The sequence below is a fragment of the Lithobates pipiens genome, unplaced genomic scaffold (genome assembly GCF_037356315.1).
Source record: "Lithobates pipiens isolate NorthernLeopardFrog02 unplaced genomic scaffold, aLitPip1_a1.2 Scaffold_13, whole genome shotgun sequence".
Classification (NCBI taxonomy): domain Eukaryota; kingdom Metazoa; phylum Chordata; class Amphibia; order Anura; family Ranidae; genus Lithobates; species Lithobates pipiens.
This window is the reverse complement of record NW_027507718.1, coordinates 219,554,581-219,581,962: the sequence shown is the minus strand read 5'-3', so window position 1 is coordinate 219,581,962 and position 27,382 is coordinate 219,554,581. Positions and strand designations below refer to the sequence as shown.

At 43.1% G+C, this 27,382-nt stretch overlaps 1 protein-coding gene across 1 annotated transcript in view; it reads left to right on the top strand.

Moving 5' to 3' along the window:
• The first annotated feature begins 2,529 nt into the window (after positions 1-2,529).
• PPP2CB (protein phosphatase 2 catalytic subunit beta) overlaps positions 2,530-27,382 on the top strand; it is a 50,960-nt gene continuing 26,107 nt past the window's right edge. The window contains exon 1 of the mRNA XM_077476230.1: positions 2,530-2,961. Within this exon, the coding sequence (XP_077332356.1) occupies positions 2,860-2,961 (102 nt within the window). The 5' untranslated portion in view covers positions 2,530-2,859. The remainder of the gene's footprint in view (positions 2,962-27,382) is intronic.

The window sequence follows — 27,382 nt, the reverse complement described above, 5'->3', positions numbered from 1 at the left end:
CTCCCCTTCAAATTTATAGTTAAACCAATCCTGTCAAGATGTGGGGGCAGAGTCACAACCCAGTGTGTGCTGCCATGAAAATGCGTCAGGAAAATTGGCTTTAAGCACCATTCAAGGACAAATATCAGCTTTGGCTGTCTTTTTTTCAGCAACCCCTGGTGTCTCACTCTCTAGTGAGCACTTTTGTTCAAGGGGTCCGACATGTAGTTCCACCGTTACCCCCGTGGGATCTGAACCTGGTGGTATCGGCGCTTCAAAAACCGCCCTTTGAAAATATCAGAGAGATTCCCCTGTTAACTCTTTCCCAGAAATTGGTCTTTCTAGTGGCCATTACATCGTCCAGGGTTTCGGAACTGACGGCCTTGCCTTGCAAGTCGCCCTATCTGGTTATCCACAAGGGTAAGGCGGTGTTGTATCCGCAACCTTCTTTTCTGCCTAGGTGGTTTTGGCATTCCACATCAATGAAGACATTGTGCTACCATTTCTGTGTCTGAAGCCGACACATCCTAAGGAGGTGGCCCTTCATTCCCTGGATGTGGTTTGGGCTCTGAGGGTGTATTTGTCTGCAATGGCTCCCTTTTGGAAGTCAGACTCCTTGTTTGTTTTGGTGGCTGGTCCGAAAAAAGGCATGGCGGCCTCGTTGGCCACCATTTCCAGGTGGATCAGATTGTAGTATAGGCCTATGCCTTGAAGGGGCAGGTGATCCACTTTCTGGTCACGGCCCACTCCACAAGGGCAACTGAAACGTCTTGGGCCTTCCAACATCAAGTGTCTGCCGCTCAAGTGTGTAAAGCAGCGACTTGGTCCTCTGTTCACACTTTTAACGAGATTCTACAAGGTAGATGTCAGTGCAACGGCTGATGCCTATTTTGGCCGCAAAATTTTTCAGGCGGCTGTATAATTATATGTATAATACATTTTTTCCTGTTTTTTTTTTTTGGTAAAAACGCAGTACTTTTAAGTAAATGCACTGTTGCATTTGTTACCGCAATTCTAGTGCGGTTTGAAGGTAGTGCCTCTCTGTTGAGGAGCATCCTGTTTTTTTGTGGGTAAAAAAGTTTAGTTATTCCCACACACTGTCGTTTTTGTGGGTAATGTTTATACTAGTTTCCACTTGGCATTGTGGGTGAAGTTTTATGCTGTTTTCCCACCCCTCGTTTTGGCACTGCTTGGGGACGTCCCAATGGTCTAAAGAGAGGAGCTGTGGCAGTCTGTGAATATAACAGAAAATAGGATTTTTTGTACTCACCGTAAAATCCTTTTCTCTGTAATTCACCGACTCTACGTTATACTGCTTGTTGACGTAATGAAGCTGCAAGGCAGGGTGAGGGGTTTGTTACCTAAGGGACCGCCCCTTGGGCGGAACTAGAAAGTTCTGTTTTTTATATTACATATTAACATGTTATTCCTAGTCCTCTCCTAAAGGTGGAGTAACAACCCAATGGTCTAAAGAGAGGAGCTGTGTCAGTCGGTGAATTACAGAGAAAAGGATTTCACGGTGAGTACAAAAAAGCCTATTATTTACAAAAAAATTAACAGAAACAAAGAAAAATGTGGTCTATTTTTATTTGTTGCGCAAAAAATAAAAATCGCAGAGGTGATCAAATACCACCAAAAGAAAGCTCTATATATGGGAACAAAATGAGAAAAAAATTGTTTGGGTACAGTGTAGCATGACCAGGCAATTGTCGTTCAAATTGCGACAGCACTGAAAGCTGAAAATTGGCTTGGGTGGGAAGGTGTCTAAGTGCCTGGTATGAAAGTGGTTAAAGTTACAGAGGAGGTCTAGTGCTAGAATTATTGCTCTCACTCTAACGTTCACAGCGATACCTCACGTATGGTTTGAACACTGTTTACACTTGTGGGTGCGACTTACATATATGATTCCGGCATTGTTTGGGTCTCTGGCCAGCTGGCGGATGTGCTGGCTGGGCGCTGGGGTGAGCCACGGAAGGTGGGGGATGCCGGACGTCCCCTCCCGCTTCCTGGGATAACAGTAATAACATAATTGGGATAACATAATTGGTTGTTACCACAAGAAATCTGACCGTCGGCTCTAAAAAACTGTACCAGTGTGATGCACGCAGCTACATACATCACATCGGCACAACCCTTTCAAGCCGAAGGCCGCATATTTGCATTACATTGGCGTGAAGAGGTTAAATACCACCAAAATAAAGCCCTGTGCCAAAAAAATTATAAACATTTCATTTGTGTACATTCGCATGACCATTCAAAGTGTGACAGCGCTGATCCCGAAACACAGGAAGAGGGTGAAAGTGCCTGCTAATGAAGTGAAAAACCACGCCAGTCCCACACACTTCGCAATGTTGACGCTGTGTCAATAAAGTACGCTGGGTGAAAAAAAAAAATGCTGTTTGCTCGTTTTCCACGCATGCGTGCAACACTCTCTTAGTCAACGCGGGCCGTAAAGCGCGACCGTCCTGCGCTCTCCCACAGCCCAGCGACGACTACGAGCGCGCGCCCGCCCAGTCTACGTCTTTGGCCCCCGCTGTTTACCACTGTATGCCGCGGACGCGCACGTTTCTCTCTTTGGCTCCTCCCTTCGTTCCCGTTTGGTGTCGTTCGTGCGCATTAGCTCTTTCCCCCTCTATTCGGTGCGCGCTCCCGGTACTCGGGAGGGGGGTGAAGGCGAGATTGAATGAGGAGGAGGAAGGAAGGAACGACACAGCGGCGAAGCGGCCTCCTCCTCTGACACGCAGCGGGTGTACCGCCGTAGCTTGTTTTCCACATACAGCGCCGCGGCCCAGAGGAGGAGGGTGTGACGGGGGGAAGGTGGCAGCCGAGTGACTGTGCCCTATTGTGTTGCTGACTGTCCCGGGAGGGGCGCTGCTGGATATGGAGGACAAGACGTTCACCAAAGAGCTGGACCAATGGATCGAGCAGCTCAATGACTGCAAGCAACTCAACGAGAGCCAAGTGCGCACGCTGTGCGAGAAGGTGAGCCTGTTACTGCACCATATTCCTGTGTCATGATTTCTGGAAAGGAGGCCGATCACCTGTGCTCTGCCAATGGCCCGATCTCCTCCGATCAATCACAGGGGAATCTATGCTTCCACCCCCGCCCTTTCCATACATAGCTAATCACCCTTATTCATTTCTAGCCTCCTGATCCAAGGTTAGGTGCTCTCATTTCGGCCCTGCCTGCCTATTTCTGTACACATCGGAATGACATCATGATTTTAATATAAACGTGGGTGCTAATGATAGCACTCATGCTGTATTTTTGGGCAGCATATATGAAGGCAATAAGCCTTCAGTAACTTTTGCGCTCGCTGTCCTGATGGCATGACCCAGATCAACGTTCTGTGATGACTTTCTTAATTCCGGGCATGGTGGGGGCTTTGTAGAAGCTAAACATTCAAAATGTCAGAACGGATCATATACCGTACCAGTTATACAATTAAAAAATCGGGCTGCATGCCTGTGTGTTCTACGCACTCTGTCCCACAATCCATGGCATATGTGGACTCGTACAAGCTGTTGCATAGTTTGGTTGCTAGGCACAAGAAACATAAGAAGGAAATCTAGTTAGAGGAGATTGCTGCTGTTATATTAATTGCACAGGGGATAGAAAATGAATGTGGTTGTAAACTAAAAAAACAAACCCAAGATAAAGGCATTATGAAATACTCGCCTTAGATCTAAGCTGTTGCAGCGGCCTCTATACACTGTTACTGGCGACATGTCTCCTGGAGTTATTTTCGCGGGCTTCGGCGCTGTGATTTGGTCGGAGCCGCGATGACGTCACTCACACGCATGCGAGCCACCAGCCACGGCTCCTGAAGAAACGGCACGAGCAAGCCGAGACTTCATCGGCATGTGCGGATACAGTGAATATCTCCTAAACCAGAGGTCATCAACCCTGTCCCCAGGGCCCACTAACAGGCCAGGTTTGCAGGATAACTGAAATACATCACAGGTGATATAATTTGCTGCTCAGTGATTGCAGTATTCTAGTCTGCATCTCCCCAAGGTAATACATAAAACCTGGCCTGTTAGTGGGCCCTGAGGACAGGCTTGATGACCACTGATGAACCGTGCAAATTTAGGAGATATTCACAGTATCTCCAAGTAAGCCTACTTACAGGGTTTACAACCACTTTAAAGAAATGATGGGTTTATGTCCAATGGACACACTTCTAGTGCATGTTTTTTTAACCGCTTCCCGTCCCGCATTTGTGTATGTGCCTCTACCAGGAATCCTAGGACCACTACAGGTGGTCAGGTTGGCTGCCCACTGAGATAATGGAGGAACATCAGTGAACGAATGAACCCGGAAGTGGCATAGGTTTTGTTACTTTCAGTACAGTGCTCATGTGCAAATGCTAGCAATCGCTGGGACGGTCCTCCACGCATGTAACACACTGTGTGATGCAATCTCCTAGGGTTTCACCTATACTGAGTATTTTCACGAGCACTCATGAAAATGTTCAGATACACAAAACTGATACCTTTTGCTGTGCGATTTGAGCCCATACAAAACTAATGGGCTCAAATTGCGATGTGATTTGAACAAGAATGTGGTGTGGGAAACGGCATGCATTTTGGACAGGAATTACACTGCATTCCTCTTCCTCCTTCGATTCTTTGCAGTGCAATTAGAGCCCTTTCATTTTGCATGGGCTCAAATCGCACCTCAAAGGTATTGCTAAGTATCGGTACTTGCCGATAAAAATGTTGTTGTCGGTGCAACCCTACTTCCAGTTTCAGTGCTGTACTCGTGCACAAATACAAATTTGGGTTTAGGTCCAAACCAGTGATTGCATCACACAGTGTAAGGTATCTCCACAAACTCAGTCCAACAATGTGCACTCTGCTGTCCTTGGTCTCACTGCTGTCACTCACAGCCAATTAGTCAATGAGGAGAGAGCGGGGGCAGGCCACGACTCTCTTATGGACACTCAAAGACTCAAGCGAGCTTGCACCAGTGCCCCTTTGCAAGCAGTTTGCTAATGGGGGCACTTGTCAAGGGGAAGGAGTCATGAGCACTGGTGGGGGACTCAAGAAGAGGATCAGGGCTGCTCTGTGCAAAACCAATACAAAGAGCAGGTAGGTATGACATGTTGCATTTCTTTTTTAGAATAAACATTTAGAATCACTTCTAAAGCATCACCTATGCATCATTTTTAGGTAACGTATTTTATTGACTTTTGACTGGCATGCACAATTTTCAATGTTAACGTGTTTTCTATCCACTGAATGTACCATTGTCTTTTATATCTTAAAAAAATTGAGTATTTGTGTGCACCAAAATGCATTTAAAGGTATATTTTTCTGAAAATATGCATTTTGAGAAAGAGCTGCACAAATATATATATTCTGAAAAAAGCAACTATTTTATTCTGGTGGAGTGGTGCGGTGTTGGGTGTTCTACGTAGTTCTAAATAATTTTTAGCAACCATCAATGCTGATTTTAACACATGTGAAAAATGTCAAAATTGGCTTGGGTAGTAAGTGGTTAAGATTTATTTTTTATTTTTTTTTATTTATTTTTTTATTTAATTTTTTCTCTCTAACCACTTGCGCTATATATATATATATATATATATATCTATATATATATATCTATATCTCTCACACTGTGTAAAACGGCTCGATAGCGCAAACTGCCCTACCCATACGGCAGGCTGTGCAAGTGACACTGTTGGCGCTCTCGCACGCCATAGGAGCAGGTCCCATGGCCTAGATGTCGGCCCTGATCGTGGTACAGAGGTGGATCCCCATTCTGACAGCAGATATCATGGAGATCTGCTGTTCCCAGTGATTTGAAACAGTGATCTCTGTGGTGGTCGTTTTTTTTTTTTTTTTTTTTTTTTTTTTTTAGCACAAAAAATAAAAACTGCAGAGGTGATCAAATACCATCAAAAATAAGCTCTGAGGGGAAAAAGGGACAGCAATTTTGTTTGTGTACATCGTCACACGATTGTCAGTTAAAGTGATGCAGTGCTGTATCTCAAAAAATGGCCTGGATGTTAAGAGGGTAAAACCTTCCGGGGCTGAAGTGGTTAATCATACTTACCTCGGAGGATTTAGCATTGTTTCCCTGCCAGCTCTAAGGCTGAGAACCAAGTGATCAAAGACCGCTGATCACCCGGTTCTCTCTGCTCCTTGAGCAGAGAGAACCGGGTGACTATTGGTCACCGCCTCAATGCTCTGCCACCCACCTACACTCACTGTGGCGGTGGGCTGTGTAGGGGGCGGGAGCTGCCGCCTCAGGCTCTTGGCTGCTTGCTCACCTGGGTGGCCGGTCCAAGTATATGGGTGGATCATGACCATATTAATCACTGCCGCTGTGATATCAGCTGACAGCGGGCTTCAGCCTGCTGTCTGCCGAAACCGGGTCACAGGAGTGCAGAATGATCTGTGCTACTGTGATCCACAGGAGAAGTACAACTAAACAAGCTTTAAAGCGGAGGTCCACCCTAAAGTGGACCTTCCGCTCATCGGAACCCTCCCCCCCCCCCCTCCGGTGCCACAATCGGCACCTTTCAGGGGGGAGGGGGGTGCAGTTACCTGGATAATCCAGGTAACTGCACCCACTTCCGGGATAGCTCTCTGCGGAAAGGGGCGTAACTTACGCTCCTTCCCGCAAGTGCCCCGCTGCCTGCTGGGAAACACACAGCTCCCAGAGGCAGCGGGGAGCGTCCTTATTGCGCAGCGCGATTCGCGCATGCGCAGTAGGGAACCGGGAAATGAAGCCGAAAGGCTCCATTTCCTGATTCCCATACCCAAGATGGCGGTGGCAGGACCCGACAGACGACCTTAGCGATCGGCTTCGGGTGCCGACATCGCGGGCGCGCTGGACAGGTATGTGTCACTATTTTAAAAGTCAGCAGCTGCAGTATTTGTAGCTGCTGGCTTTAAAAAAAAAAAAAAAAAAACGCCGAGTCCCGGTGGACTCCCGCTTTAACAGTACCATATGGCTTCATTGATACTGTATTCTAGTGCCAGCTGTGGCAAGAATCCAGTGTATTCTGCAGCTGAAGTCACACATGGAAAAAATTGTTGCAGCTACTGTCGCCTGTCATTGCTAAGCTGCGGGCTCAGCAGCCACAGGTTTCTACCAGTGTTTTTATTATACATAGAGCAATTACCTACAGTTAGGGACAGATGATCACCCATGGATGCAAACGGCAGTCATATCCCTAACCACAGGTAATCGCTCAGTGTGCAATTACATTGTATAAGCAGAGAGCAGAGGCGGTTGTCACTTTGTACAGGCTGAGCGGCTGCAGCTAACTGCATCCAATGGAATTTTTTGAAGCTGGCACTAAAATACTGCATGAATGAGGCCTTTGAGCGCAATTTATATTACCCTTTCTGCAAAAAGCAAAAATTCATTTTGAATCCCCCCCCCCATGCAAAGGTCTATTTTTTTCAGCCTATTCTAATATGCAGGTGTGTTGCAAGAAAATTGCTGCAGGGTCTTAATTTTCATATGTTGCGTTTGAATAACTAATGCGACCCGCCTCAATGTACAAAAATGCACGGTATGGGTCTACACAGTTTTCATTTAGTCTATCTGAAGAAATGAAGAAAGGTTTTTGTATGTATGCATATGTAGCATCACACAGTTGCTGCAGATTTGTCAGCTGCACATCCATGATGTGAATCTCCCATTCCATAACATCCCGAAAGTGCTTTATTCTATTGAGATCTGGTGACTGTGGAGTACAGTGAACTCATTGACATGTACAAGAAACCAGTGGTGAGATGATTTGAGCTTTGTGACATGGAGCATTATTCTGCTAGAAGTAGTCATCAGAATATGGGTACACTGTAGTCATAAAGGGGTGGACATTGTCCGTAACAATGCTTAGGTTGGCCTTGGCATTCAACATTCTTCCACCTGCCGTTTAGACAAATGATGGGTGAGCGGGGCAGCTCTTGTTCTGGGATGATGTCGTGGCGACTCCCAGTTGAGCTGCAATCGCGTGATCCTGATCGTTGCAAAGAGCTGGGGTTCTTTACCCATGTGATTGACTGTGTCCAATCACATGTAAACCAGGAGATACCATTTATCAGCTCTCCTCGTCTCACACTGATGAGGTGAGGAGAGCTGATCAGCGTCATTTCCTCACAGGGGAGACATGTAAAGGTAATGCAGCCCCATCAGTGCCACCTGTCCTTGCCCATCAGCACAGCCTCTTCAGCGCACATTGGTGAAGGAGAAAAATTGCTTATTTGCAACATTTTCAGACAAATTAAAAAAAACTTTATTTTTTTCCCCCGAATTTTTTATAAAAAACAACTGTGATTAAATACCACCAAAAGAGAGCTCTATTTGTGTGAATAGATCAATTAAAAATTCATTTTAGGTACAGCGTTGCATGACTGTGCAATTGTTTTTCAAAGTGCGACAGCGCTTAAAGCTGAACATTGACCTGGGTAGGAAGGGGGAGAAATTGACCTGTATTGAGGTGGTTAAACTATGCTTAATTGGTTCCAAGGTCCCAAAGTGTGCAAAAAAGATCTCCCACACCATTACACCACCAGCCTGAATCATTGATACAAGGCAGGATGGATCCATGCTTTTATGTTTGACAAATTCTGACCCTACCATGTCACAGCTAAAATGAGGACTCCAATCTTCCTTTTTTTTTTTTCTCCAATCCTGATGAGCCTGTGTGAATTGTAGCCTCAGTTTCCTGCTCTTAGCTGAAAGGAATGGCACCTGGTGTGGTCTTCTGCTGCTGTAGCCCTTCTAGTTCAAGGTTCGATGTGTTGTGCATTCAAAGATGGGGTTCTGCATCCTTGGTTATTTGAGTTACTGTTGCCTTTCTATCATCTCAAATCAGTCTTGTCTGATATCAGCAAGGCATTTTCATCCACACAACCGCCGCTCGCTGGATATTTTCTCTTTTTGGGACCATTCTCTGAAAACCCTAGATGGTTGTGCATGAAAATCCCAGTAGATGAGCAGTTTTTTAAATACTCAGACTAGCCCCTCTGGCACCAACATCCATGCCACGTTCAAAGACCTAAATTCCCTTTTGAGATGCTCGGTTTGATCCTCAAGTTTTTCTTCACCACTTCTAGATGCCTAAATGCATTGAGGTGCTGCCATGTGATTGGCTGATAAGCAATTTGTGTTACCAAGCAATTGAACAGATGTACCTAATAAAGTGGCTGGTGTGTGTGTATATTATAATTTTTTTTGGATAGAGTAGGAATAGTTAGACCTTCTATCAGGATTTTATTGCTGTTGGAGCCCATGCCTGGGACATTCAACAAAAACTGGGCGTTATTATTGGAACGGAAACAAGGGCAATTCTTCCAGTGGGGGCACTTTTATTTCATCTTTTTCTGGTGATGTGATTGAATTTCCTTTTGAAGAGCTCTCCATTTCTGTTGTCTCAGGACAGGATGTTCTTCCCAAGGGCACATGGCAATAGAAAAAAACAAAGGGTTTACATTTTTCTTTTAGCTGGCCATGCATGGAGCTATCTTTCATCTGGTTCTTGATGAACCTTTTGAAATTTTGCTCTGTGGGCGGTCCGGTATGCCGCCTTCTGCCTGACATCCCTTAATTGAAGGAGCGAGGGGAAAGATTGTCAACTGAAAATGCACCTGCATGAAAACAAATGCAGCTGCTGTTTGGATATTTTGACAGCTGGCCCTGCCCCCACTGCGTGGGCAGGATCTTGTGTTAAAGTGATTGTAAACCCAGATATAAAAACTTAACATTATAGCTAAAGCGGCAATGCAGCACAACAAATTTTGCAGTCAGACAGGGTTAGTCATCTGTAATCCTCTCCGCTTTGCTACTAGAAAAAAATTTGACACATGCAGAAAATGTCGCCACGCCTGCTCTCCTTTGACTGACATGCAGAGGAGACTCGTGCACAAGCATTAGTGAAGGGTGCGTGTCTCCTGCTGCCCCAGCCTAAAAAAAGAGTAAATGAGAATTTAGTTTTAAGTGCTTGTAAACCTCCATATGCATCATTTCTCCAATACATGCGCTATTTTTATAGTTTATGTAAAGATCCAAACTGCTGTATTACCTCTGTATTCCCATCTCCTAAATTTATAGCAGCTCTTTGGAAATCTTTGGTCCGTGGGCGGTGGAGTTGTGACATCAATGGACCCATCTCCCAGCTGTACAGCCTACCTGCCAGCAGGGAGTGTGTGCACACTTCCAGCATGGTGCGCGCTGCTAATTCAGAGCTAGTTTGTGTGTACAGAGGGGATGTGGGGCCAGTGATGTCATCACTTTGACTTCTGAGCTCTGATCTATAAACACGCCTATGGACTGGAGATGCAGGCTTGGAGATAAGAATTCAGAGGTCATAATACAGCAGTTTGGATTTTTACATAAACTATAAAATGGTGCGTGTATTGGATGCATATGTGGTTTACAACCACTTTAATGAATGCATGTGGAGTGAGCCCACCTCTTCCCTTTTATTTTTTTTTATTGTATTTCAGTGCAGCAAAGGGCACTGTTAGCGACTCATAGAGGATTTCTGACAGATCAAAACTCCTTTTTCCTGTACTTCAGGTGTTGGGCATAAAACATGGGAAAATGTACATGCTTTGAAACATGCTGATTATTTTTTTTTGCCTCCAATATATACTCCCGAGTTGAAACACCAGGCAAATGTATTGTGCAAAAGTGTCCCTCGTGCTACGAAAGCCCCATACACACTATCAGCTTTCTGCTGAGTTTTTCCTTCAGATTTACCAAAACCATAAAATATGAGGTGAAACCTTAGGAGTTTCAATTTGTATGCAATCAGACACTTGCACTACATGGTTTTGGTTAATCCGAAGGGAAAAACTCAGTAGAAAAACTGTGTGTATGGGGCTTTAGAGTAAGGTAGTAAATGTGACAAGTGATAAAAAGTGTAACTGATGTAGCAAAACCTAAGTGTATCACAAAACACCAGAACATGTAAAATCTATATAAAGTGATCTTCTGCAAAAAATCACTGTAAAATACTGTGGTAAGATAACCCAACAAATATATATTGCCAAAAAAGAAAAAATGAAAAACAATATAAATATCTCCACGTGAAGTAATTATAAATCTAAATGTGCAAAATACAATAGTGTCCAAAATATTCCTGAATCACGTGAAAAAGTAATAACTCAAAATATTATAAAGATGTAAGTAAATCACAAAAATGTAAAATGAGGCTAAATGGTCCTCTAAAATAGTATATAAAGTGTAAAGCTTCTGCCGTCTTAAGTGAATGGATCCGATTTATATATGATAAATAGGTACACGCACATATAGATGTCCATATATGTTCCTAGGTATTCTGCAAATAGCCTCTTAATACTAAAGTCTCCCAGAATTCTCACCTTAGTAATAGACGTAAATCGCATCCATAAGCAATAAAGGGTCTCCACTATCATCTTTGGGCACTTCTTTCAGATGTACACACTGCAGATGAACTCATAGGTATTCCTCCAATGGACAAAGTAATCCATTCAGCCAGTTTCCTCCAAATTTTAATCCAGTACACAATGCCTCAGTGTTAAAAAAAAAAAAAAAAAAAAAAAAAAAAAGCCTCCAATAGTGCAGTGTGTTATGGGCCAAACAAGATGTGTATTAAGTACTCAGGGGTGGACTCTTACATTTAAAAACATGTAAAACAGACAGAGAACAAAATCTGCGTTGTTCAGCGCCTTCTTACATCACTTCCGGTGTGCGTCTCTTCCGTGATTCAGAAATATTTTGGACACTTGTATTTTTGCACACTTATATTCATCATCACTTCACGTGGAGATATATTTCTATGTTTTATTTTTTTTTATAACTTGAAATTTTTTTTATTTTTTTTTTGTGATATATTTGGGTTCTCTTACCACAGAATTTTACAGTGATATTTTTTGCGCAAGATCACATTATATAGATTTTTCAATGTATTGTTTAGATGTGATCAGTGTTGAAGCAATTTTTGCCCAGAAAATTCCAGTACTGATGTGCAAAGCTTGTAGAGACCTCCAATACTTATGGCTGAAGACTAGTGTTGGTGGCATCAGGTTGAGATGCTTAAATTATTTAGTATTTGTTGCCAGGTGCAGTTGACCTTTTGACTAGGGCTGAAACAACTAATCGATTAATCGACAACTAATCGATTATTAAATTTATCGATTACTATTTTCATAATCGAGTAATCAGCCAGTAACATAATGGGGTTAAAAAAACTAAAATGAGCCCTTTATAGTACAAAGAGCAAATCGCTTCTGTAAATATTTCTTTTCTACAGTAAAAAATAAACCCCCTTACAGTAGTGATTATCTGTGTTTTTCTACTATAAATGGCTAATTTTCGTGTTTTTTTTTAACACCATTATGTTACTAAAGGTCTTAGACCTGGTTCACATCTGTTTTTATTGGTGCTTTTTGCAGAAATACACTACAGTTCATTTACATGGTTTCCTATGGCACACATTCACATTTGAAAGGGTCGGGGACTTTTAACAAAATGGTGCTTTATTGGTTCAATATACTTCAATAGAGAAGCTGCAATGTAATGCATTTTTGCAGTAATTTGTGTGTTTTTTTTTTTTTTTTTTTTTTTTTTATCTGCCCAAAAAAAAAAAAGCAAAAATGCCAATTGCAGTAAAATCACAAAAATCTAAACGCACAGCAAAATCAGATCAAAAACAAACTGCATAGGTGTGTACCGAGCCTTATGCTGGCCACCCAGATCAATTTTCAGATGAAAATATTCAGACGAAAAATCATTGTACATTCGCTGAATGAATTTTGCTTGCAATTTTCACTTGTTTTTAACATTGTTTTTAAAATGTAATTTCTGAACGAAAACCACATACATTGTCTGAAAATTCCTTTGACTTAGCCCCTGTACACACGGTCGGACATTCTGCCAACCAAATCCGTTGGATTTTGTCCGACGGATTGTGTCCGAAACTGTTGCATACACACGGTCGGACCAAGTTGTCGGAAAATCCGATCATTCAGAACGTGATGACGTTATTTCGTTAAGACGGGACTATGTTCAGGCTAGTAGCCAATAGCTTTGGTATAGGAATTGATCTGAGCATGCGTGGCACTTTGTCCGATTGGAATTCTCTACACATGATCGGAGTATGTCCGATCGGACCAGTTTGTCTGAAAATATTTCCAACAAGTTGTAAAATTGGGTCCGACGGATATTCCGACGGAATCAGTCCAATGCATACCACACACAGTCGGATTATCCGACAACACGGTCCGATAGGACACATTGTGTACAAGGGCTAAGAAGTTTTCTATTTCCAAATGTTCTCGTCTCTGTGGTTGAAAATGAACATCAATTTGACCCACTTTTTTTTTTTTTTTTTTTTTTTTTTTTTTAAAGGCTATTAACCACTTCAGCTCCGGACCAATAAACACCTTAAGGACCAGAGGTCTTTTTCCAATTTCGCACTGCGCTGCTTTAACTGGTAATTGCGCGGTCATGCAATATTGCACCCAAACGAAATTTGCGTCCTTTTCTTCCCACAAAAAGAGCTTTCTTTTGATGGTATTTGATTGCCTCTGCGATTTTTTTTTTTTTTTTTTTTTTGCGATATAAATGGAAAAAGAGAGCGAAAATTTTGAAAAAAAAAGATATTTTCTTCTTTTTGTTATAAGAAAAATCGAATAAACTAAATTTTAGTCATACATTGAGGGCAAAATTTTATTCAGCCACATGGCTTTAGTAAAAAAAATGTCAATAAGCGTATATTTTTTGGTTTGCGCAAAAATTATAGCGTCTACAAACTAGAGTACATTTTCTGGAATTTACACAGCTTTTAATTTATGACTGCCTATCTCATTTCTTGAGGTGCTAAAATGGCAGGGCAGTACAACCCCCCCCCCCCCCCCAAATGACCCCATTTTGGAAAGTAGACACCCCAAGGAAATTGCTGATGGGTATGTTGAGCCCATTGAATATTTATTTTTTTTGTCCTAAGGGATTGAATAATGACAAAAAAATATATATATATATATTTTTTTTTTACAAAGTTGTCACTAAATGATATATTGCTCACACATGCCATGGTTATATGTAGAATTGCACCCCAAAATATATTCCGCTACTTCTCCCGAGTATAGGGATACCACATGTGTGGGACTTTTTGGGAGTCTAGTCGCGCACGGCACCCCGAAAACCAATCACCACCTTCAGGATTTCTAAGGGTGCAAATTTTTGATTTAACTCCTCACTACCTATCAGTTTCGAAGGCCATAAAATGCCAAAATAGCACAAAACCCCCCAAAATGACCCCATTTTGGAAAGAAGACACCTCAAGCTATTTACTGAGAGGCATGTTGCGTCCATGGAATATTTTATATTTTGCCACAAGTTGCGGGAATATTACAAACTTTTTTTTTTTTTTTGCACAAAGTTGTCACTAAATGATATATTGCTCACACATGCTATGGGCAGAAGTCAAATTACACCCCAAAATAAATTCTGCTGCTTCTCCCGAGTACGGGGATAACACATGTGGGGGACTTTTTTGGAGCCTAGCCACGTACGGGACCCCGAAAACCAAGCACTGCCTTCCTGATTTAAATATAAAATGCTACCAAAAAAACTGTTAGCGATCACAGGGATCAGGCCTGACTCTGCGATCGCTGCAGTTGTGTTTAGTGTTTTGTAAGTGACAGTGATCGATCGATACTGCACTTGGGTGGGCTGGGCAGAGGGGCAAAACGCAGGTGCTAGCAGGTATCTGGGCTGATCCCGCTAACAATGCGTTTTTTTTGGAACCCTGAACTGCTGGGGACGGTAGTATAGATCTGATCAGATATTGATCTGTTCAGATTCTATACCACTACGGGAGGTGTATGCTTTGCACGTGGGTGTTAGCGGTACTGACACTAACCTAGCGCTGCCTGGGGCGACGCAGACCCTGACCCTAAAACCTAATTGATATCACCCGCCGGGTGATCAGGGGGTTAAACCTTTATTGGGTAATAAATGGTGGGTGCCCTGATGCTATAAAAAGCAAACTAACCAGAGTCACCCGTAACACTTATACGGTGATCAGTGGTGAAAGGGTTAACTAGGGGCAATCAGGGGGTTCAAATTTTTATTAGGTAGTATATGGGGGTCCCTGGCGCTATATAAAAACCTGACGGGGAACCTAAATAACTAACTGGCTAACCAGCGTCACCAGTGACACTTATACTGTGATCGCTGGTGAAAGGGTTAACTAGGGGCAATCAGGGGGTTAAAACCATTATTGGGTAGTATATCGGGGTACCTAGCGCTATAAAAACCTGGCGGTGAACCTAAAAAAATAACTAGCTACCTAGCGACACTGATGCAGCGATCAGAAAAATTATCGCTTAGTGACACTGGCAAAAGGGGGTGAAAGGGTTAACTAGGGGCAATCGGGATGTTAAAACCATTATTGGGTAGTATATCGGGGTACCTAGCGATATAAAAACCTGGCAGTGAACCTAAAAAAATAACTAGCTACCTAGCGACACTGATGGAGCGATCAGAAAAATTATCGCTTAGTGACACTGGCAAAAGGGGGTGAAAGGGTTAACTCTAGGGGCAATCAGGGGGTTAAATCTTTATTGGGGGGTGATAGGGGGCTACCCTGGACCTAACACTAACTGCCCTGACAGTTTTTACTTTTACAACTCACACTGAATGCATTGATCAGTAAAGAAATGATCAATGCAATCAGTGACACTGTGACTGGGGGTGGGGGCGGGGGGGGGGGTCGGGGGGGGGGGGGGGTTTGTGTACCTATGTGTCAGTGTAGTGTTTTGGTGCACTTACTTTTAGTCTTCTCCTCGTAGTCCGGTCAAAAAGACCGAATGACATCACTTCCTCCTTCCTGTATAAACAATACACAGTGGGAGGAAGTTCGTCATTGGCCAGGAGCGATCGAGAGGGGGTGGCCAGAAACCAACGGCCATCCCCTCATCACGGATCGCTCCCGGAGGGAAACGGACCGCCGTAACCAGCGGGAGGGGGTCCGATCGGACCCCCCACCCGCTGGAAGGCAGGCACGTAGATCTACGTGATTGTGCCATTGTGTTGACGTATAATGGCAATACGGCGGTCCTTAAGTGGTTAACCGATCAATCGATGAATCGAAACAATGATCGGCCAACTAATCGATTATGAAAATAATAGTTCGTTGCAGCCCTACATTTGACCTGCGTCCTGTGGATTTTATCATTCTAATAGACCTGCAGTGTTGAACAAAATACTGATGAGTACATTTTTCTGTAAAAAAAAAAATTATTTTTTTTATAAAATTCTTATGCATCTTAACCACTTCAGGACCGCCGTATTGCCAATGTACGTCAGCACAATGGCACAGGCAGGCATAATCACGTACATCTACGTGATTGCCTTCCAGCGGGTGGGGGGTCCCATCGGACCCCCTCCCGCTGGTTACGGCGGTCCGATTCGGTCCAGGAGCGCTCCGTGATGAGGGGATGGCCGTTCGTTTTCGGCCACCCCCTCTGGATCGCTCCTGGCCAATGAGAAGCTTCCTCCCCTGTGTATTGTTTACACAGGAAGGAGGAAGTGATGTCATTCTCCTCGGGGCGGTCTTTTTGACCGGACTACGAGGAGAAGAGTAAAAGTAAGTCTGCACGAACACTACACTGACATGTAGGTACACACAGGCACACAAACCCCCCCCGATCCCCCCCCCGATCGCCCCCCGATCCCCCCCCCGCCCCCCCTCCCCCCCCAGTCACAGTGTCACTGATTGCATTGATCATTTCTTTACTGATCAATGTTTTCAGTGTCAGTTGTGACAGTAAAAACTGTCAGGACAGTTAGTGTTAGGTCCAGGGTAGCCCCCTATCACCCCCCAATAAAGATTTAACCCCCTGATTGCCCCTAGAGTTAACCCTTTCACCCCCTTTTGCCAGTGTCACTAAGCGATCATTTTTCTGATCGCTGCATGTGTCGCTAGTGTCGCTAGGTAGCTAGTTATTTTTTTAGGTTCACCGCCAGGTTTTTATATCGCTAGGTACCCCGATATACTACCCAATAATGTTTTTAACCCCCTGATTGCCGCTAGTTAACCCTTTCACCCCCTTTTGCCAGTGTCACTAAGCGATCGTTTTTCTGATCGCTGCATTAGTGTCGCTACAGTCGCTAGGTAGCTAGTTATTTTTTTAGGTTCACCGCCAGGTTTTTATAGCGCTAGGTACCCCGATATACTACCCAATAATGTTTTTAACCCCCTGATTGCCGCTAGTTAACCCTTTCACCCCCTTTTGCCAGTGTCACTAAGCGATCGTTTTTCTGATCGCTGCATTAGTGTCGCTACAGTCGCTAGGTAGCTAGTTATTTTTTTAGGTTCACCGCCAGGTTTTTATAGCGCTAGGTACTCCGATATACTACCCAATAATGGTTTTAACCCCCTGATTTCCGCTAGTTAACCCTTTCACCCCCTTTTGCCAGTGTCACTAAGCGATAATTTTTCTGAACGCTGCATCAGTGTCGCTAGTGTCGCTAGGTAGCTAGTTAACTAGGCTCCCAAAAAGTCCCCCACATGTGGTATCCCCGTACTCGGGAGAAGCAGCAGAATTTATTTTGGGGTGTAATTTGACTTCTGCCCATAGCATGTGTGAGCAATATATCATTTAGTGACAACTTTGTGCAAAAAAAAAAAAGTTTGTAATATTCCCGCAACTTTTGGTAAAATATAAAATATTCCATGGACTCAACATGCCTCTCAGTAAATAGCTTGGGGTGTCTACTTTCCAAAATGGGGTCATTTGGGGGGGTTTTGTGCTATTTTGGCATTTTATGGCCTTCGAAACTGTGATAGGTAGTGAGGAGTTAAATCAAAAATTTGCACCCTTAGAAATCCTGAAGGTGGTGATTGGTTTTCGGGGTGCCGTGCGCGACTAGACTCCCAAAAAGTCCCACACATGTGGTATCCCCGTACTCGGGAGAAGCAGCAGAATGTATTTTGGGGTGTCATTTCACATATAACCATGGCATGTGTGAGCAATATATCATTTAATGACAACTTTTTGTAAAAAAAATTTTTTTTTTTTTTTTTTTTGTCATTATTCAATCCCTTAGGACAAAAAAAATAAATATTCAATGGGCTCAACATACCCATCAGCAATTTCCTTGGGGTGTCTACTTTCCAAAATGGGGTCATTTGGGGGGGATTTGTACTGCCCTGCCATTTTAGCACCTCAAGAAATGAGATCGGCAGTCATAAATTAAAAGCTGTGTAAATTCCAGAAAATGTACTCTAGTTTGTAGACGCTATAACTTTTGCGCAAACCAAAAAATATACGCTTATTGACATTTTTTTTACTAAAGACATGTGGCTGAATAAATTTTGCCCTCAATGTATGACTAAAATTTAGTTTATTCGATTTTTCTTATAACAAAAAGAAGAAAATATCTTTTTTTTTTCAAAATTTTCGCTCTTTTTCCATTTATATCGCAAAAAAAAAAAATCGCAGAGGCAATCAAATACCATCAAAAGAAAGCTCTATTTGTGGGAAGAAAAGGACGCAAATTTCGTTTGGGTGCAATATTGCATGACCGCGCAATTACCAGTTAAAGCAGCGCAGTGCGAAATTGCAAAAAGACCTCTGGTCCTTAAGGTGTTTATTGGTCCGGAGCTGAAGTGGTTAATGGATCTTAGTTCTGGACTGTGAAACTACCTTTTTATTTTTTATATTTATTTAAAAAAAAATTAAGTTTTGTAAAGTGCAGAGAAAAATAACAGTGAACATTCCAAACATTGGATAGTCTAAGGCTCAGTTTACACTGCGGGGTGACCTGTCAGGTGACTTGGCCACCTGACAAGTCGCGCTTCATTCAGTGCAATGCAACTGTTTTAATCAGAGTGACTCAAGTGCTCAGACTTGGAAAAAGGTTCCTGTACTACTTGGGTGACTTTGAAGCGGCTTGCATTAACTTCTTCTATTACAGAAGTCGTTTGAAAGCTGCGCTGAAGTCACATGTGCAGCGCGGCTTCAGAGTCGGGCGACTTTGAAAGCCGCCCCAGTGTGAACCGAGACTTAGACTCAAAGTGTAAACACATGCTGCTTAGTAGCAGTAAGTCAAGGAGTAACCATATTTTAAATGTTAACAGTGAAGCTATATAACAGGATATAGGGAGTAGATGGGGGGGGGCTGGGATAAAGAGGGTGAGGGAGAACGCAGAGGCAGGATAAACAGATTAATCCTGGGTATGGGGTAGGAGAATCACAAGTCCTATTGTACCAACTTTTCCATGGAAATCATCGTATAAGGTGCTTGGTGCTTGTACTAAGCAGATTTCTCATATGTCGATAAACGTTCATAGGAGTAATGAGTGTGTACTAGAGTTATCACTTCTAGTATTTTTGGGACCGTTCTAGTCTTCCAGTGCCTAGTAATAAGCAGTCTGACAGGAGTATGTGGGTAATTATCATCCTACAATGAGGTGGGATTGAGTTAATGTTTAGAATGGCTAATTAGTGGGTGACTGTACAATGTAGTTAAGTAATGTCATCAGGGTTTACTTCCTGTTTAAAGTGGATGTAAACCCTCACACATATACCCAGGGAAGTGAGTGGCCTCAGATGATGCACAGAGATGAAACAAATCCTCCTACATATGTTTTACATGTATATCTGCTGCCTTCATATACTGTTTAGAAAGTGCACGTCCTTTTAAAAAATCTTCTCTTCCTGATTCACCTGTGGTGTGGATTCTTGCCATACACCGTGAGACCGCTGATTGGAGGAAAGGTGCACACACCCCTTCTCCCCATAGGCAGAAAAGAAGAAACAATGCAGAGCTGTGCTGTGAATTGACCAGCTTTTTGCTAATCTATTAATAGCACCCGCCCTGACACAAAATTCAGTCTGGTTTTATCAAAGTTGATGGAGAACTTTTCCAAAGTTACCATGCTGGAAGCAGAACGGAGAAGGAGAAAGCCACGGGACTTCGGGCTTTAGAGAGAGATAAGAAAACACTGCAGATGTATGTGCCTAGCTCAGATTTCACGAATTGGGTTTACATCCACTTAATTTGTATAAGGATCTCCCTGATGAATGCTTTATGGGCATTCCATAGGGTGGCGTTATTGGATATGGATCCTTTGTTGATGGTGAAGAACTCTTCTAGTTGATCGAGTAGGTAGGTGATTGCAGGATGGATGCATTGGCTCTCTACGTTCTTGTGGTAGAGACCGATGGCAGATGGTCAATAGTATAAGTGGTGGTTGCATGATTGGACCCAGGTTATTGTAGAGATGGCTGGTTCAGGTGATGCTGGATAGTAACAATTTGTCTACCAGGAAGTAGTCAATTTGGGTGTATGAGTTGTGGAGATGGGAGAAAAAAGTGTAGTCGTGTTCGTTGGGGTGGTGATGACTTCACACATCATATAGGTCGTTCTTTCTTATGAAAGTCCCCATTGGTGAGAGGTACCTGTTGGCTCTGGAGGAGGTGTCTATTAGGTCTGGTGGTAATTTTTCATTGCCATAAAAGATGACCTTGCCAGAACTTGTGTAGGCTTTCATGAGTTTTGTCAAGTTTTGATTTGCCATGTATTGGGGACATATACATTTACTAGGGTACATCTGGTATTATCCAGTGTGCAATCGAGGTCTAGGTATCTACCCTCTACGTCTGAGACTGTCATGTAGCATAAAGGATGTGATGTTTTTGATTGCTGTTACACCATTTTTCTTTGCTGTGCCTGATGCTCTAAAGGTGTAGGGGAAGTTTTTGTTGGTGCAGCGAGACTCCATTTGTGTGTTCTTGTGTACATGAAACCTCACAATGGGACTCTTGGGCTGTGTGCCATAGTGAGGCTCTTTGCTGGATGATTTAATCCTTTGGCGTTGAGTGACATGTATTTCAGCATCTTGACTAGTGTGACTAGGGTTGGTGAGGAATGTCATTTTGTTTACTTACAGTTGGACAAAGCTAGGCATGCAGGTGGTCTGTATTAGTATATAGACGATGGTTGAGACTTTGGGTTCGTTGGATAGAAGACAAGTTGTAGCTTGTTCTGAGGTCTTCTGGGGGTAGTGATCAGAAGGGTCAGAGAGAATTAGAAAGTTATCAGTTATCTATATTCCATAAACGGCTCATCTGACAATACAGGGAAAAATAAAGCAAACAAAGGGGGGGGGGGGGGTGAACAGTAAATCAGCAGGTTGTATATCTAGAGCTGCTGAGGTATGATGAGGTAAACATTTGTGAACTGGTTGCAACAAGCAGAGTACCGAACTGGAACGTAGTGCTGTTAGTCATAGTATTGGAAACACTCAATTTGGTGTAGTAGAAATGTTAGCGTGGTGGCGCCCAGATGGGGATGGGTTGTTTCTCCTGTAGTTAACTTGATTTTGAGTTGTAGGGTTGGGGTTGATTTCCCATGTCTGGAGCAATTGGAGGCCTTCCTTTATTGTGTAGATGTTATGCTGCTTCCCACTTTTAAGTGACCATTATTGTTGTGGGGAGGCCCCACTGACGGGGACTATTGTGAGGTTATGGTTGTTGAAAAGTTTATTAATGGTGTTCAGCTGGCAGTATATTGTAACAGGTCTGCGTACATTTGAAGTTTTAGTGTAGGGAGCTGACCCAAGTGCTTTGCTTTTGTCAAGCTGATCTTTTAGTGTGGTAGAAATGTATTCTCAATAATATATCATAGGGGACCTCCTCAGGGGGGTGAGGTTTAGGGAGCAGTGGATACAATCTATAGTTTCCATGGGAGGAGAAATCTCAGGAAGCAGAGTGGAAATTGGCTGTCTGGCATAGGCATTAAGATCAGATGGGAGAATATTTTCAGGTATGCCCCTTATTTTAACGTTGTTGCGACGAGATCTATCCTCTAGGTCCACCATCTTGGTTTTCAACCATTGATGTTCATCACGTGTGTTTTTCGTGGGCATCCACTAAGTCGTTAACTGTTTCTGTCATTTCTCCCATTTGATTTTCAATTTGGGAATCTGTCTCCCATTGAGTGCATTTCTGAGGAAAATTTTGTAAACATTGAAGAGATAGTGTTGTGAAGGGAACTTTGGAGAGAGCTGGGTATCTTTTATTGTGTCTAGCATCGGTGGATTAGATGTAGGAAATTATGCTATAGGGGGCGTGGGTGCCCAACCTGTGGCCCTCTAACTGTTGCGGAACTACAAGTTTCACGAGGCATTGCAGGCATGACTCCCAAAGGCAGAAGCATGATTGAACTTGTAGTTCCACAACAGCTGAAGGGCTGCAGGTTGGACACCCATGCTATATGGGAATGGCTATGATTGTACAGTATATATTTGCCGGCACACCATGGGTCGACACAAAATAGCATCCGAACGAATTATTTATTGCATGATCACAACACAAGGAGAGTGCAATTTTTCGGAGTCACGCAGGACCCCTTCATCAGGCATGGGAAGATTTACTGGACTGTTCGCAGAGGAGGCTGTAGATGAAGGGTTGCCAGCTGCTGCATCTTTTGGAGAGGATATTTCTGGTCGATCTGCGTCTGAGAGGTCTGTATAGGAGCTATCAGCATTGTCTGAAGGGCCGTGGGGCGCCATCTTGGATTTGGTGCCTCAGCAGCTGTGTAAAGAACCCTGTTGATTTATTGGGCTGCCTGTTTTACTTCCTCTTGCGGGAGGGTTTGCTTGTTTGGGTGATTCCCTGGGTGTTGATGTTCTCAGAGATTAAGGGATTCAGTCAGTGGAGCAGTGTTTTTTGCAGTTTGTCTCTAGTCGACCCTGGAGCTTAGATATCAGGCTTCCATTCTGCTTGGTAGTTAGCCGCACCCCTGACGTGAAAAAATTTAGAAAAAATGTCGGGCCATAAATACTTTGTCTATAAATACCTCCTGGAATATTTTTAAAGTGTATGTCAAGCCATTTTTTTCTTGGTTTTGGATAGAGTAGAAAAGGTTAAGAGCATCTTTTTAAGTGCTACTATTAAAAATGTCCTCACTTCGTCTTTAGGCTGGGTTCACACTGCTGCGGGGGGAGAACCGGATGTGATTCGCACAGCAAATCACATCCGATCTCCGTAGCGCTGCGAGTTCAGCCATACAGATAGTATGGCTGAACTCGCAGCGGTCCCGCAGCAAACTCGCACGGGACCCTTTTTTGGGTCCGCAACGGAATCGGATCGCATGGGGGTTCACACCATGCGATCCGATTCCTGTGCGAGTCGGCAGATCGCACTGCGATATGCCGACGGATCTGGGGGTGTCATTAACATAACATTGACACCCCCAGCCGTCCGCATAGGGCAGTGTGAACTGCCAGCGGGAGGTATGCGATGCGGGAAAACGCCCCGGATTCGCGGCGTTCCCGCATCGCAGCAATGTGAACCTAGCCTTAAAGAAACTGTAGTCAGCGGGACATCAAGTGAGGGTTAATTTCCCTAACAAAGCTCCAGATAGCAGAAGATGGCAAACCCCAACATTCAATCTCCTGCACTAAATGGTGGGCCTGGATGCAGTTGTAGTCTCTTATCCTGATAACCCACACCTTGCTGCCCTCCAAAGACTGGGGTCCAATACCACTAGAAACCTAGAACAAAACAGGGCGCACAGGCCTAGTGCATTTTTCTCAAATGTGTTTAATAGAGGTAGGTATTATACTCGCAAACCAGTGCTTGTATCATAGCTTATCATGAAACAATCGTCTCAAGTCCAGGTCGAAGCACCCACAACATTGCAAAGGACTATGTAGCAGTATCATAGGCTAACATTTTAGCTCTGAGGAAGAGGGAAATCTAACAAGGCATGTCCCACTCACGCGTGTATATTGTGACTGACATAGTGGTATTACATGGGGGGGGTGCATCTAGCCCCCTTCAATGGGTGTGGATACACCATTAACCAAACATATCAGTTCAAAGATACTTGAATATATATTTTAAAACCTTTGAGCCCAAGTGCATGGCCTGGATTGTAAACAGTTGCTGGTTAGTACTCATGCAGGACTATTCACTGTACAAAAGCCACCGCAAAGCAATGGTGAGTGTGTCAACCAGCAAGGGAGATTGCTAATACAAAATGTATGCTAGTGTGTATTCATTTGGGGATGCCTAAAGGTGTCTAGCTACAGGTGGCGACATTGACTTCCTTCGCTAGTCCTGGCTACCTGGAGCCCCGCTCAAAATGAACGGATTTTCCTCCATGTGTGGGCAAGTCTGTTCATTTCAGAAGTATGGCGGATAGTCCGGCGAAAAAGTCCTGTGTGTGGACAGGTCCGCTCGTTCCGACAGTCCGGCGGTTTGTCCGCTGGATAGTCTGATCGTGTGTACATTGCTTAAGAGACACCCCTCCCATAGCCTTAGTAACTTTATCTAGGTGCTGGGCCTGAGCTCATCTCTGGCTGTAATTCCAAATCTCAACAATTCAAATAGATTATAATGGGTTATCCATTATTCTTTTAATCTAGCAAAATGCAGACTGGAATTGGTGTAAGCTGAGGGGTGTGTGGGGGTGTGTATTTATTATTAATATATATATATATATATATATATATATATATATATATATATATATATATATATATATATATATATATATATATATATATATATATATATATATATATATATATATATATATATATATATATATATTATGCAATTACATATACGTACAAGGGTCACTGTTTATAATGTTGATACCACTTTCTTGTTCAGTATTTTTATTTAAAGCGGAGCTCCACCCTAAAGTGGAACTTCCGCTCATTGGGAACCCCCCCCCCCCCCCCCTCCGGTGCCACAATTGGCACCTTTCAGGGGGAAGGGGGGTGCAGATACCTGTATAATACAGGTATTTGCACCCACGTCCGGGCATAGATAGCCGCAGATTCTGCGGGTATTTACGCCACTTCCTGTGGGGCCCCCACTGTCTGCTGGGAAACACATGGATCCCAGAGACAGCAGGGACCGTCCTTATTGCGCATGCGCAGTAGGGAAGTGAAGCCGCAAGGCTTCACTTCCTGATTCCCATACCGAAGATTGTGGCGGCAGCACCCGAGAGCCGATCAAAGATCGGCTTCGGGTGCCAACATCGCGGGTGCGCTGGGCGGGTAAGTGTCCTTATTTTAAAAGTCAGCAGCTCAGTATTTGTAGCTGCTGACTTTTAAAAACAAAAAACGGCGGAACTCCCGCTTTAAGCAATAATGGATACATAAATAATGGCGCCTGAGATGCAAGCGAATGTGAGATCTACACACAGAAAATGTACTTTAAATTTGTGATAATGAGTCTAATAAATGTGACAAAATCGTGAAGAGGTGATCCAATAATTGGCTGCTTATGGAGAAGACCATTAGTACCACTTTAACCTCCTTCCTGTCCACGCTATAGCCAAATGATGGTTACAGAGCGGGCCTACATTGCCAGGAGGCCATCAATAGATGTCCTCCCCTTTGCATTCTCCCCACGTGTCTTACCACGTAATCAGCTGTCATCTAATGAAGCCAAACAGAACATTTTGTAATCTATTTTATTTTTTTCCTTCTCCGTGCTGACATCGTGAGGAGAAAAAAAGCCGATCACTGACTTCTGTGTAAGGGACATCAGTCCCGACGAGGAAGGGGCACAGCCACCTCATCTGTTCCACCTGCCAGTGCATATCAGTGCCCACCAGTGTATAACAGTGCCACCAATCAATCATCTGTGTCACCTCAGTGCTGCCTATCAGTGCAGCCTCATTGGTGTACATCAGCGAAGGAGAAAAATTACTTGTTTTGCAAAATTTTATAACAAAATATAAAACTGTTTTTGTATTTTAGTTTCAAAATTTTCGGTCTTTTTTTCAAAATGTTTACGAAAAAACCCAGAGGTGATCAGATACCCAAATGAAAGGTTTATCCTTTTTTTTTTCTCCCACAGAGCTTTCTTTTGGTGGTAACGTGTTGTATGACCACGCAATTGTCGTTCAGCGCTGAAAATTGGTCTGGGCAGGAGGGGGGTTCAAGTTCAGAGTAAGCAAGGGTCAAGGTTAAGGGTCCTTTAACTCTATACAGCTCATAATGCACTGAAAATACATGTGCTGTAACATGCATTTTTATACATGTTGCATTTATATGCTTTGTGTTGCAGTGTGAACAAAGCCATTGTTTTCCTGCATTTTTAGTCACTGGACATGGCATGAACAAGACCTTAATTGTACCATTCAGGGTTTAAAGTATTAACTTGCTTGCATGTGCCTGTGTTGGTGCTTGTTCACTTGGGGCTGCATTGCAGTAATGTATGTTCTGCAGCATGCTTTACTGGAAATACCGGTAAGAGTAATTTGTGTTTATTTTAATTGTACAGTACAAGACACAGATCTGTCTTCATAGACTATGGGTTGTAAGGCTAGATTCGAGTGCTAGTGTCATTAGGTTTTGGACCGGAATACTTGGGAGTATTTTTTTAAACCATCCATCCCTTTTATTTATTTTTCTCTTCTAAAGCTTTGTTCAAGATCTGACTGCTTATTGCCTTGGACTATCAGTTTCCAGACTTGTGGTCACTATCTTTTTACCGAGCCTGGACTCTAAAATAAAAATAAAACATGGCTATACTTATCTGCTCTGTGCAGTTTTATTGAACAATGGCTCCTTACCTGCTCTTCTCGAGTCCCCTGCCTGCGCTATTTGCTCCTCCTCTTCTCCAAGTGCCTCCCCAGGAAGCCATTAGCGTTTATGCTCCCAAGTCAGTCAGGCTGTGTGCAGCCATAGATGCTTCATACAGCACAGTTCTACCATCCCCCCCCCCCGATCCCTCCTCACAGTATATGACAGACAGCATCAAAATCCTGTGAGGACAAGAGATTCAGCCAGGCACATCACTGGATCAAAAGAGGAGCCAGGTAAATGTATAGGGAGGACCTAATGCAGGTAAAGCATTACTTAACTTTAGAACAACTTTACTTTTATAACTTAAGTTTGTGTGACTGTGTAAACTGATAAAATGGTTTAGATTGCTTTATAAAAGAAACACAAGTAGTCTGCCTCTTTTTTACATTTTAATTTTATTTTAGGACCCTCCTAATTTATTGTAGTTTGGAGAGACCCACTTACCCCCCTTCCCCTTACAATTTTATATAAAAGCTGGTTTTGTTTAAAAAAAAAAAGCCACCGTAAGAGCACTGTGGTTGTAATGGTGATCCACAATATATAAATGTAACCTCTATGTTCTGTTACACTAAAAAAGTTAAACGGCCTGGTGTCTTTGATTCTAGTCACTTGAACTTGGGATGCTTCACATGCTTTATTCCAAAAGAGGATTACTTATTTTTTTTTATTTTATTTTTTTCTTGATCTGTTTAATTTGGCTTTTTAGCATATTTTAAATATTTTTGCTCATTTCATTTTATTGGCACCCAAATAGTTTAGTATGTTGGTGCAAAATGAGAAAGTACCGAAAAATACCTGTTCAGGAAGTCGGCATGCTCTTAAAA